Source organism: Bos taurus, chromosome 20, assembly GCF_002263795.3.
Source record: "Bos taurus isolate L1 Dominette 01449 registration number 42190680 breed Hereford chromosome 20, ARS-UCD2.0, whole genome shotgun sequence".
In the NCBI taxonomy this organism is placed as follows: Eukaryota; Metazoa; Chordata; class Mammalia; order Artiodactyla; family Bovidae; genus Bos; species Bos taurus.
The window spans coordinates 71,676,198-71,689,943 of NC_037347.1; the positions used below are offsets into that span (position 1 = coordinate 71,676,198).

Below are 13,746 nucleotides of genomic sequence, written 5' to 3' on the forward strand. Positions count from 1 at the left end.
GTCCATGGGGTCGCAAAGAGTCGGACGGACTGAGTGACTGAACACTAGAGGAATGAAGAATGTAAACAAATTATAATTATGTTTGAAATTCTAACTGTACAGACATTTTGAAACATCCTCAGTGTACGAGTGGACCAGGGGAAACAAACAACAGAACCCCAATAAGCAATGTCTCCCAGGTGCTGGGGTCCCTGGGTCAGGAGAGGATCCCAAGAAGACAGAGCTGGGGGCCTGTGCCTCCCTGGGTTTGGTGCCTTCCTCAGCGGAAAAGCTCTCTCTGAAAGTCACCTCAGCAGAAGACACCAGGAGCAGTTCTTGAGAGGCTCTAACCCGGCAGACTAAAGAAGGGAGCGAGGTACATCTCTGAAGCGTTCTGAGAGAGCAGAGATCTTGTTAAGCTGTAGCTTACAGTTTGTTAAATATGAGAAGAAAGTGCAAGCAATGCCATAGTGATACTAGGAAAAGAAAAGCCAAAGGATCATCGGTAACTAAAACACAAAAGGAGGAGTGGAAACATGTTCAAATCTATCAATTATCAGAACCCAAGTTTAAAACAACTAGTTATTGTAAGAAAAATATGTGAAACATGAAAAAACAGGATGGTTAAGTTTGGAGGAGGTTTGCACACCCGTCTGGGCCCGAGAAAGCGGCTGTGGTGATGTTGCTGCTGCTGCTGCTGCTGCTAAGTCGCTTCAGTCGTGTCCAACTCTGTGTGACCCCATAGACAGCAGCCCACCAGGCTCCCCCGTCCCTGGGATTCTCCAGGCAAGAACACTGGAGTGGGTTGCCATTTCCTTCTCCAATGCATGAAAGTGAAAAATGAAAGTGAAGTCACTCAGTCGTGTCCGACTCTGTGCGACCCCATGGACTGCAGCCTACCAGGCTCCTGCATCCATGGGATTTTCCAGGCAAGAGTACTGGAGTGGGGTGCCATAGCCTTCTCTGGTGGTGATGTTAATACCAGACAAATGGGCTTTATGTCAGAGGCACTGCCAGAAAGAGTTATTTTAAGATACAAACACATAAACCACCAGGAAAAAGATAGTTTGCTGTGCCAAGATTTTAAACTCGTGTCTATTTTAGTCCTTAAATGAAAAGACAAGCCATAGACTGAGAGAGAAACTTTAACTGACAAAGCACAGCTATCCTGAATTTTAAAATAATGCCCACAGTTCAACTAAAAAGAGCAAACAAGTGCAGGACAGACAGCAGAGGACCTTTCACCTCACTGGGGAGGAAATCAAGATGAGGGTGCCTCGCGGCACCAGCATGGTCTTTGTGGAGGCTGGGGGCCCTCGCCTTCCTGTAGCCTATCTGGCCCTCAGACCACCGCCCGGCGTCATTTTCACCGCAAGCCCTCTGGTGGCCCCCTCACCCAGACCTGCCTGTGACCTGCCACCCCTGCCTGGCCTCTTCCCCACTCTCTCCTCATCTTCTCACTCCAGCTTCCTCCACGCGCGATCCGTGTTTCTGTCAAGTCTTGGCTGGAGGCCGCCTCACCCACAAAACCACCACCTGGGTCATCAGACCCCAACCGACCCGCCTGAGCAGCACCCAGCCCCTCCCCACGCACCACAGAACCTACGCAGTCCTTTGGCCACTTGTCTGTCCCTGCCCCCTGGCTGTGTGCACGGGAACGCGGCTTCGGCAACCTGACTCTGCGTCTCTTCTTCCCCAGCGTGGCCCCAGCACCGGCCCTGCGGCTGCTGCTACGTCGCTTCAGGCGTGTCCGCTTCTGTGCGACCCCATAGACGGCAGCCCACCAGGCTCCTCCGTCCACAGGATTCTCTAGGCAAGAATACTGGAGTGGATTGCCATTTCCTTCTCCACAGCGCCATCCCAGGACCTGGCATTCAGCATGGACTCAACAAGCCGTTGAATGAAGGAAGGAGATGCGCATGAAACAGCTGAGTGCCCCCTCACGCCTCAGAGAGACCCAGCGACCTGGAAGCTGGCCGTCAGCAGACCCTGCCGCCACCCAGGTCTCAGACTCCCGGCCTCCGAAACCGTGAGAAAGAAATGCTTGTTGTCTATAAGCCACCCAGCCTCTGGCGTCTTCATTCCACAGCCTGGAATGGGCTGTGCGTATCTGTGGCAGGGTCCCTTGGGTGCCGAGGAGGACGCCTGGGCAGTGCCTGGTGAGGGGAGTGCCATCAGCACCTTGGGGGGCGTCCTCAGTCTCACGGAAGCACACAGAGGGCGCGGGGCAGCTGCTGGGCAAGCGGAAGTCTGGAGACAACCCACACATCCGCTGGTGGCAGGCTGGGTGGTGGGAGAGTCATGCGGTGGGGTGACGCCAGCCTCCAGGTCTCCCCGTGATGAGACTGAAGAACACAGGGAGAGGAGGTGGGTGTGGGGACGGCAGGCTGGACTGCTGGCCCCCAGGGCCAGGGAGCAGTTGGCTGGGACCCAGCAGGCGGGGGCAGGCTGGCCTAGTCTCCCCAGGAGGGACACGGAGTCGTGGAGAAGGGAGGGATATGGCCTGTTGGGCGCAGGAAGGGGCTGGGCTGGGCTGGACTGGCACCGGGGCAGCTCCGAGTGCCATACGGGGCGCTGAGTGCTCATTCGGTTTGGAGGTGCTCTGCAACCAAACGAAAGAAATGAAAACATGACTCCCTTGACCCTGGGGGGGCGGTTTCTGCCTGGACCCAGATGACCTCCTGGCCCTTCCCACACACTGGTCCCCGGGTCCTGGGCAGAGACACATGTGACATTGGGCCAGGCGTCTGCTCCTCACAGCGCAGTCTGAGTCTGGGGTGTCCTCCAGCCCTCGGTGCTGGGCAGGAGGTCTGGCAGGAAAGGGAGACGGGCTGACAGCACAGCTGTGGGGGCTCCTCCTGGGACCCCAAGTCCACTCTCGCTCTTATCATGGCCCTGAGCCTGGCGGCAAAGGACAGTCTTAGAATGTAAATTTGCCTACACACACTGTAAAGGAAATAAGGTATTTCATTTGGAAAATTAAGAAGATGTTTCCATTTACAGTAAACACATACAACATATGATTTTATTTTACATCAATATCATAAATTTAATACAAACCACAGTATTGGAAATTGAAAGCTCTTTCTAAAGGCACTGAGGAAATAGTACGAAAGGCTGCATTATAGTGCATCTGTGTTTAAAAATTCAACAAGTCTGTCCAGATATTAAACACTTTTTTCATCCAATAGAAACTACAAAAATATAAACTATAAGTTGTGTTTATCGCCTCCCTTCCATCCCATTCCTACATCATCTTTGATTTTAATATTTTTCAGCTATATAGGCAAAAGCTACCAGCAACAGAAAATATAGGCCTGAAATTGGTGCTGTCACTGACATTTTAAAGCAGGGACGGCCACATCTGCAGAAATGGCCACATCTGACATTCCACGTTCCATCATCACCTTCTGCACAGTTTATCAGGGGGGCAAGGCTGTAAAACAGCAAAGTGCTGATGGAGGCAGGCTCTGTTGCCACTGTTCCAGCGCGTCAGGGCCTGGGCCTCCAGCGTGACAGCATCTCTGGAGCACGAGACTGGAGCGCCGATGTCCAGGCGCTGGATTCTGCACCAACAAAGCGTGAGTCGCCACGCGCCACGCACCTGCTGGGACCAAATCGGCGCACGTAGTCCAGGGGAGTGGGTGCATCTGAACGCTCGGGCACCATGACCCTGGGGGCAGACTGCTGCACCTCCTCAAGCCGCAGCTGTCCTTCGCTGGGTTCCGGCTACAGTGTGCAAACACGCAATGACGCCTCTCCACTCCATCTTTCTGGTCCAAGGTTGCACACATGCAGACTGCCGGCTACCACACCGAGACAGGAATGGGTGCCCCTGTGCAGAGGGTGCATTTGAGGACCCTCCCTTCACAGAGGGAGCTCCAGAGAGGCTGACAGTCACTTCTGAGAGATGGCACAGTGCTTCCATGAGGAGCTGGGCACTTGGCGTGAATAGAAAGGAAGGAGGAAGTTTCTGAAATTCCACGCCATATCTTAGGGATGAAATGTACACAGTGGGCTGGGCTCAGTATGAGAACCAAGAAGAGAGGGGTGCTGAGCCGGCTGAGGGTGGGAAGCAGGTGGTCCTGACAGGCAGCTGTGCTGCCATCAAAACAGGGGAGGGGGAGACTCTGGCAAAGGCGGGGGCAGCATGGCACCAGCGTCACTTTCTGTAAGGGCCCTGCAAGGGGTGGGCACAGAAGAGAAGGCTGCTGGGGATCCTATGAGGCCATGAATTGACAACGCCCAACCCGGAGTCTGACGGGTAACTTCTGTCACTCTGGGAAGAAACCTTCCACCCCCACCATGCCCCTGGCGAAGCCCTTCCAAGAAGCAGACCGCTGAGGGGTAAGAGCACCCCCAGGTGTGCCTAAGAGTCCAGCAGACCCAGTCCTGCTGGCCCTGTCCTGAGTTCGACAACGTGAATGAAGCAAATAGCTTCACCACCAACTCAGGAGCTGAACACTGACACCCCAAAGCCACAGATGACAGAGAGAAAGACCCCTTGCTGAATGCGGTGGGACTGCAAGTCCCCGCTGGGCTCCCGCACGTCCTGAGACTCTTGGGGCAGGGGGTGACTGAGGACAGATGCTCGTGCTGTAAAGAGGAAGGGTCTCCAACCAGCTTCCTCCTGCCCCGTGGTGGCTCTGTCCCTTGGTGTCACATCCTGCACAGACTGCACCCGTGGGGTGGGGTCGCCCCGAAGGTGTGGTGAACTTTGCCCTCCGCCAGAGCTATCCATGATGACTGCGGGTGGCCTTTGCCTTCTGATTTCTTCTTTTGCACCTAAATTCCCTACATTCAGAATGTGTTCCCTTCACAATTTTTTTTCTTTTTTTCTGGCCACACCCTGTGGCATGTGGAATCTTAGTTCCCTGACCAGGGATCGAACCCACACCCCCTGCAGGCATTTAACTGCAGGACCACAGGGGAAGTCCCCACAATTTTTTCCTTTTTATAAAATGCTGCCTGTCTGTCTGGTCTCGATTAATTCCTTCTGGGATGATGATCAGAGTCATCTGAAGACCTGCAGTCAGCAAGGCAGCCTGACACCTGAACCAGCTCCTTCCTTCCCCTCATGCTGTGCTTCTGGACTCCACCCTGTGCACCAGGTGACATGATGCAGCGGGGGGCAGATAAGCACAGACCTCCATCGGAGGCCGCTGAAACCCCAGAGACTGCAGCAAGAACCGCACAAGATCTGGCCAATCCCAGCTCCGGGCCTGCCTTGGCCTAGGCCAGCGTTTTGAGCACACGCTGTATGTTGGAGTGGAGGGTGGCCCGGCGCCATCAGCCTCTTCTGGCTGAACTTCTAGATTCCTCCCAGGCGTGAGCATGTGGCCACCTGCCATTCAGTGAGCCTTACTCCCAATTAGCTGTCTTGGCAGCGGGCCACCAGGGTGCGGCTGTTCCCTGAGGTCTGCTCCCTGCGAGGCGCTGGGGAGATGACCTAGGGTGGGGATGGGGAGCTGTGCTCCTCAGAGGAGAACCCTCCGCCCTTGAGCAGCTGACGACCACCCTGCACTTAGGACCTTCGGTGAACTTGCCATTGCATGTGCTTCCCTCGGGGAAGGCTCGGGCAAGAGCACTGTCCGTGGGGCCCGGCAGCTCTAGGGCAGGAAGGCGCACTGCGTGTCCCTGGGGGGCATCCCCGCGGCCGGGGCGCTCTTGGAGAACAGCCCAGGCGGCCCGCCCTGGCCATGAGCTGCCCACAGGGGCGAGTCTAGGGGCTCGAGCTTGACTGCGGGAGCTGGCCCGGGAGCCCGGCAGTTGCAGCCCAGGTTGAAGGGCTGGTGGCCCCGCATGCAGAGGCGGGGTGGGGGCTCCAGGCAGGCACAGGACGTGGGGTGCAGCGGGGCCAGCCCCCTGCCGGGTCTGGGGGGGGCGCCCAGCAGGCCAGGCCCTGGGGGTGGGGTGTACAGGGGGAGCCTGGCGCCCGGCTCCGTCTTAAGGTGCATCCTAGTGGGGAAGGTGACCAGCTGTCTCTTGGCCGGATTGCCGGCCCCCAGCCACACCTGGGCTGGGGACATGCGGTAGCCGTCCGCCGCGTCCTCGGACCCTGAGTCACTCTCCATCTTGATGGGCACATCGAGTGACAACGCGGGGTGACTCGGGGCTCCCGGGGGCATCAGAAGGCCTCGCAGCTTGTCCTCAGCGGGGTAGCCGCCCACCGGGAGACGCTGGACTGCTGGCCGAGGGACCCTGCTGTCCAGGCCCCCCTGGGGGAAGGGGCCGGGTGTGGGGGGCGGCGCTGGGCCCTGGTGCCCGTCCCGCAGGGCTCTGCTGGTCCGGCTGGCGCAGGCCCCGGGGGGCGGCCTGGGTGGGTGAGAGCTGGGTGAGCTCCGGAGGGAGTGGACGGTGCCTTGCGCACCCAGGTAGGGCAGGCAGGCGCCGTGGGCCGGGGCGGTGGGGAACGGGTCAGCCTTCCCGGGCTCCAGCTTCAGCTTGGCGCTGCCATCGTCCTGACCGTGCCTCCCGGCCGCCCAGTCCAGGTGCTTCACAGGGCCCAGGGACTCCAGGCGGCAGCTGTAAGGGGGCGCGTCCCGCGGGAGCCCCCCGAGCTCCTCTCCTTCCTCTGCCCTGAGGGAGGGGACTCCCGTCAGACGGGACAGGCCGAGGGGGCGACCCTGCATTGGGCGGTGCCACCTGCAGCTCCGGACCACGGGCCAGCCCCTTCCTTCCCCGAAGGGCCCTCCCACAGTCCCCCAGCACCCCGGGATGCGGTGGAGGGGCCTGGGATGGGAGTAATGAGGACAGAGGCTGGGGCGTCAGTGTCCCCGCCCAGTCCCCACGCGGTGAGGACAACCTCCAGGGCGAGGAGCGGCTGTGGGTGCCCTCTGTGTCCGCCTGTCCCACCCAGGGAAGCTCAGCTGCTGAGGGCGAGGGCTGCTGACGCCCTGACTCACTTACCCTGAGGTGCCATCGGGGTCAAGGACAAGGTCAGGGCCACCCCGGAGGCACAGGCAGGGGCCCCGGGCTGTGACCCGGCCCCAGCGGCAGGCGTCCTCTGGTGTCCTGAACAAGGAAAGGCCATTTTCTCCATTGCTTCTCCCTGTCAGGATTTGGGAAAGTGAGGCTGAGCAGAGCCTGGAGTGGGTGGACACTCACCTTCCACAAGGTGACAGACACCTGAGAGCCCGGCTCTGCACACCCGCCCCGTGCTCCGGACAGTAGTGAGCCCATGCCCGCCTCCAGGGATTCGCTCATTTCACCCATTTGAAAAGGTGGTCGAGAGAATTGTGAGGAGTACCTGCTGAGTAATTGGTGTTTCCAAGCAATTCTGATTCGCAGAGACTTGAGGCAGCTTTTGCTCTGCAAAGGACAGAAGAGAGCAAAGCAACAAGCAGATTAAATGTGTATCAAGGGCAGAAATTACACACCACGGTTTTGCTGCCACCCAAGAGCATAAGATACAGTAACTCCCTGTGTGAAAGTCTGTAGAGATTGGAAAGCCTTCTCTCAGTTACAGATTTGCTGGAAATTCCGATTCACATCATCTTTCAGGCCAGTGAAGCACTAGCGAATTCGCTTCAGAAAGCAGACACTCGTGGCTGCCGGAATGGGCTTCGGCGTGTTTGCTTTCTTCTGGATTTCAGAATGAAGACACAGATCCCTGTGACCTGCGGTAGCTGTTTGCTGTAGTTTACAAAGTCACTGTGAGCACTGAGCTAGTGACACTAAACACTGACCGCCCAGGGCAGTGCGCGCACACACACACACACACACCTGCATCTCATAGAACTTACAGTCATAGATCCTAGGGCAACTTGCAACTTGTCGTGCAGATCATATTTTGTTTATATTTCCAAAGAAAAAGACGAGGCTCTGAAGTGTTAAGCGACTTGCCTGAAGCTGCCCCCACAGCAGGTGCAGGAGTGGGATTCAAACCCTGGCCAGCTGGCTGCACAGCCAGAGCTTCCTGCCCTGCAGTGGCCCTGACTCTCCATCTCGTGGGTGTCTCTGCAGGAGCTGAGACGGAGACAGAGGAGGAGATGGAGACACGGGAGAGACAGAGATGGAGACAGAGATAGAGGAGAGACAGAGGAGGAAGACAGACACAGAGATGGACCCAGAGACACAGCAGAGACAGGACAGAGGTGGAGAGCATGCGGCTCGCACACAGGACCCATGAACATTCAGGAGCGAGGCTCTGTCACAAAGGCCCCTTCAGGAAGACTTGTAAAGGACCTGAACTGGGTCCAGCGAGCACGATGCTCCATCCAGAGCCAGCCTCCTGGGCCTCAGACTCCCTGGGTTCGCTCCTCACGGCCTCTGAGCTCAGAGGGGAGTGGACGGGAGGAGGTGCTCCAGCAAGGAGTTCAGCTCAGGGCAGGATTCGGTTCCAGAAAACCCCGAAGGCAACAGAGGATTCTTTCCCAAAATGTTGGAGGGCTCTTCCTCTCTTCCAGTTTTTTTCTTTATTTTTAAAATTTTTACAACGTTGGCTTCTGCCACACAACAATGTGAATCGGCCATAATTATACACATATCCCCTCTGCTCCCCCCAGCTGAACCTAGAGCTTGTTATACAGTGAAGTGAGTCAGACCGAGGAAAACAAGTATCACGTATTATCGTATATATGGGAATCCAGTAAGACGGTACCGATGAACCTATCTGCAGGGCAGGCATGGAGACGCAGGTGCGGAGAATGGACTTGTGGACCCAGTGGGGGAGGGGGGCCCGACGGGGAGGACTGCGTCCACACACATGCACCGTCCCGTGTAAAACCGAGAGCAGACACGAAGTTGCTGTTAACACAGGGCGTCCAGCCTGGCACTCTGTGATAACCTCCCTGAGTTTTAATGATATTTACAACATGTGTCTAGTATTCGCTCCACAGTCCCCCTCTGTACAGCATCCTAGCCTCACCGTGAAGACCCTCGCCAGCCCTCCGAGGGACATCCAGGCGTCCACGCCACCCGGGGCAGTGGCAGGTGGTCCGGGACTCCACACCTGCCGTGGAGGCTGGCCCACCTGCGCTTCCCCGCATGGCCGCCAGGGGACAGCACGCCTCCTGGAGAAGCGATCAGTCCAGTTCAGTTCAGTTGCTCAGTTTTGTCCAACTCTTGGCAACCCCATGGACTGCAGCACCCCAGGCCTCCGTGTCCATCACCAACTCCCGGAGCTTGCTCAAACTTATGTCCATCGAGTTGGTGATGCCATCCAACTATCTCATTCTCTGTCGTCCCCTTCTCCTCCTGCCTTCAATCTTTCCCAGCATCAGGGTCTTTTCAAATGAGTCAGTTCTTCACATCAGGTGGCCAAAGTATTGGAGTTTCAGCTTCAGCATCTTTAGGATGGACTGGTCGGAACTCCTTGCAGTCCAAGGGACTCTCAAGAGTCTTCTCCAATGCCACAGTTCAAAAGCATATATTCTTCAACTCTCAGCTTTCTTTATGGTCCAACTCTCACATCCATACATGACCACTGGAAAAACCATAGCTTTCACTAACAGACCTTTGTCGGCAAAGTAATGTCTCTGCTTTTTAACATGCTGTCTAGGTTGGCCATAGCTTTTCTTCCAAAAAGCAAGCATCTTTTAATTTCATGGCTATAGTCGCCATCTGCAGTGATTTTGGAGTCCAAAAAAATAAACTTTCTCACTGTTTTGCTTCCCTGATAGCTCAGTCGGTAAAGAATCTGCCTGCAATGCAGGAGACCCTGGTTCAATTCCAGGGTTGGGCAGATCCACTGGAGAAGGGCACCCACTCCAGTATTCTTGGGCTTCCCTGGTGGCTCAGCTGGTAAAGAATCCACTTGCAATATGGGAGACCTGGGTTCGATCCCTGGGTTGGGAAGATCCCCTGGAGAAGGGAAAGGCTACCCACTCCACTATTCTGGCCTGGAGAATTCCATGGACTATATAGTCCATGCGGTCACAGAGTTGAACACAACTGAGTGACTTTTACTTTCACTGTTTCCATTGTTTCCCCATCTATTTGCCATGAAGTGATGGGACTGGATGCCATGATCTTAGTTTTCTGAATCTTGAGTTTTAAGCCAGCTTTTTCAATCTCCTCTTTCACTTTCATCAAGAGGCTCCTTACTTCTTCACTTTCTGCCATAAGGGTGCATATCTGAGGTTACTGATATTTCTCCCGGCAATCTTGATTCCAGCTTGTGCTTCATCCAGCCTGGCATTTCGCATGATGTACTCTGCATAGATGACAAACTACAGCCTTGACGTACTCCTTCCCAATTTGGAACCAGTCTGTTATTCCATATCTGGTTCTAACTGTTGCTTCTTGACCTGCATACAGATTTCACAAAAGGCAGGTCAGGTGGTCTGGTATTCCCAACTCTTGAAGAATTTTACAGTTTGTTGTGATCCACACAGTCAAAGGCTTTGACATAGTCAATAAACCAGAAGTAAATGTTTTTCTGGAACTCTCTTGCTTTTTCGATGATCAACAGAGATTGGCATTTTGAGCTCTGGTTCCTCTGCCTTTTTAAATCCAGCTTGAACATCTGGAAGTTCTTGGTTCACATACTACTGAAGCGTGGTTTGGAAGATTTTGAGCATTACTTTGCTATGGAGAAGCAATGGAGGGAGGATTTTCCCTCCGTCTGATCACAGGGCTGGGAATTTGAGAGTTCAGCGTATGGGCTCAGTCACCATCGCCAGCCCAGAGAGTGTGAACACACAGAGGACTCTGAGAGGCAGGGGCAGGCGGAGAGTGCGCAGGTCTGGGGTGTGGGCAGGGCCGTCCCGCCCCACGAGACACGCCCAGGTGTGCTGGGGGTGTAGCCTCTGTGCCTTGTTGCACCTCATGTTTCAGTTGCTTCATCAGTTATTTTTACAGTTTTTTCCCATGAGTATCCTGTTTTTCCTTCCTCCTATTTTACATTTTCTACCTTAAAAAAAAAGCATATATATTTACTTTTTAAATGCTCCAGAACACTGCTGCCTTAGGGTGTGGGTCCATGGGACCTGGAGGCTGTGATGAGGTGCCTGTGCCTGAAGGCAGGGCTCCCCCAGATCCCCATGAACCCCAAGCAGGAATGGGAGGTTTCCCGGGCCTGTGAACTGGTGCTGAGGTCCAAGGGGAACCTGAGTGCTGAGGAGCGACAGAGAAGCGGGCTGGGGACTCGGTCTCCTAGGAGTCTGTCCCTGGACAGGGCACGGCAGGGGGCACTGAGGAGGAAGACAGGCAGACCTCAGACGTGGCCCTCCCCAGGGCCTCCTCACCCAGCAGCAGGCACAGTGTCCAGGCACACAGAAGCTCGACCTGCCCCAGAACCTGACCCCACGCAGATCCAGCCGTCCCAGAGAGTGTAGCTGGGAACCTCCTAGAAAACCTAACTCTCTGAAAGTGAAAGTGTTAGTCGCTCAGTCATGTTCAGCTCTGCAACTCCATGGACTGTAGCCCGCCAGGCTCCTCTGTCCATGGGATTCTCCAGGCAGAAATACTGGAGGGGGTGGCCATTCCCTCCTCCAGGGGATCTTCCCAGCCCAGGGATTGAATGCAGGTCTCCTGCATTGCAGACAGATTCTTCACCCTGAGCCGGAGGGACAGGACACCTGTGGAGTCCCTGTCCCCAGCATATGCCCCTGTGAGCCTGGAGTCCATGGAGGGGACAAACGGAGGCTGCAGCCTCGCCCCCAGCCCCGTGGGGTCCGGGGTCCCGGCACTGCCTCCGAGGCTCTGAGTGGAGGGTTGGGGGATGACAAGAGGCAGGGAGAAGTGTTCGCTGCTGCGGTTGACAAATACTAGTGACAGGCTTTCTTTTTTCTAATAGCTGCTTCTCCCATGATGTAGCAGCTTTAAAAACAGCCAACTTTTTTTATCTTACTCCTTGCTGGAAATGAAGTGAGAACAGGCAGAAAATGCACGTGTGCAGACAGCGTGTGTGGCCCAGCAGTAACGAGGACAGGTTTGGCTGCCGGGGCCTCTACTCACTTTGCGTCGGTAGAGGCCGGGACGTCCGCCCTGTGCTTCGCCCTCAGGTACACGGTCTTCACCCTCACCTCCACGCCCGGCGGCAGGGCCAGGGGGGCCACCACGCAGAACAGGGCCAGCCGCGGGAGCAGGGCTGCGCCCGAGGGCGCCCGCCTGTTCTGACCGAAGAGGAACTTCAGTCGTCCTTGAAACTGCATCGTCTGGTGTTTCAAAAACAGAAACGAAGGCACAGTCACAAGATATATTAGCTAGGCTAACTGGTCAACGGCCAAAGGCCTCAGAACTCACATTCCCAAGGACGGAACCAACACGTCTTCCATGCCGGCCCCTGGGGACAGGTGCTCCCCACTGCTTTCGAATCATCGGGGTTTCCCTGTAGCTTTCTCTAAACTTCCAGTTGTGTGCATTCGTGGGCATGTGAGTCCTCATTCAGGCGCGTGAACATCCCTAGACTCGGCCGGAGTCACCAGGCAGCACCCTGGGAGGACGTGCTGGAGCCAACCACCTCTGAGGACTGGCCCCATCACCCTCCATTCCCCAAACGCCATCCACTCATGGCAATAAAACTCAGGGACAACTGGATTTTCCTGATCCAGAGCATATGAGTTCAGTTAGTCAGCTCAGTCGCCCAGTCCTCTCCGACTCTGTGATTCCATGGACTGCAGCACACCAGGCTTCCCTGTCCATTATCTCCTGGAGTTTGCTCAAACTCCTGTCCATTGAGTCAGTGATGCCATCAAACCATCTCATCCTCTGTTGTCCCCTTCTCCTCCTGCTTTCAATCTTTCCCAACATCAAGGTCTTCTCCAGTGAGTCAGCTCTTTGCATCTGGTGGCCAAAGTACTGGACATTCAGCTTCAGCATCAGTCCTTCCAATGAATATTCAGGCTTGATTACTTTTAGGATTGACTGGTTGGATCTTCTTGCAGTCCAAGGGACTCTCAAGAGTCTTCTCCAACACCACAGTTCAAAAGCATCAATTCTTTGGCACTCAGCTTTCTTTATAGTTCAACTCTCACATCCACACATGACTACTGGAAAAACCATAGCTTTGACTAGATGGACTTTTGTTGGCAAAGTAATGTTTCTGCTTTTTAATATGCTGTCTAGGTTGGTCATAGCTTTTATTCCATGGAGCAAGTGTCTTTTAATTTCATGGCTGCAGTCACCATCTGCAGTGATTTTGGAGCCCAAGAAAATAAAGTCTGTCACTGTTTCCACTGTTTCCCCATCTATTTGCCATGAAGTGATGAGACCAGATGCCATGATCTCCATTTTTTGAATGTTGACTTTTAAGTCGGTTTTTTCAGTCTCCTCTTTCACTCTCATCAAGAGGCTCTTAAGTTTCTCTTTTCCTTCTGCCATAAGGTTGGTGTCATCTGCATAACTGAGGTTTCTGATATTTCTCCCAGCAATCTTGATTCCAGCTTGTGGTTCATCCAGCCCAGCATTTTGCATGATGTACTCTGCATATAAGTTAAATAAGCAGGGTGACAATATACATCCTTGTCATACCCCTTTCTCAATTTGGAACCAGTCTATTGTTCCATGTCCAGTTCTAACTGTTGCTTCTTGACCCGCATATAGATTTCTCAGGAGGCAGGTGAGGTGGTCTGGTATTCCCATCTCTTGAAGAATTTTCCACCGTTTGTTGTTATCCACACAGTCAAAGGTTTTGGCATAGTCAATAAAGCAGAAATAGATGTTTTTCTGGAACTCTCTTGCTTTTTTGATGATCCAGCAGATGTTGGCAATTTGATCTCTGGTTCCTCTGCCTTTTCTAAAACCAGCTTGAACAACTGGAAGTTCATGGTTCACGTACTGCTGAAGCCTGGCTTGGAGAATTTTGAGCATTACTTTACTAGC

The 13,746-nt window shown here is 54.6% G+C and overlaps 1 protein-coding gene across 1 annotated transcript in view; it reads right to left on the bottom strand.

Moving 5' to 3' along the window:
- Window positions 1-4,867: 4,867 nt before the first annotated feature.
- Window positions 4,868-13,746, bottom strand: part of AHRR (aryl hydrocarbon receptor repressor) — an 85,924-nt gene continuing 77,045 nt past the window's right edge. Inside the window, exons 8-11 of the mRNA NM_001077982.3 lie at window positions 11,881-12,080; window positions 7,229-7,290; window positions 6,889-7,030; window positions 4,868-6,558 (exon numbers count right to left, since the gene is read on the bottom strand). Coding sequence (NP_001071450.2) covers window positions 5,589-6,558; window positions 6,889-7,030; window positions 7,229-7,290; window positions 11,881-12,080 — 1,374 coding nt within the window. The 3' untranslated portion in view covers window positions 4,868-5,588. The remainder of the gene's footprint in view (window positions 6,559-6,888; window positions 7,031-7,228; window positions 7,291-11,880; window positions 12,081-13,746) is intronic.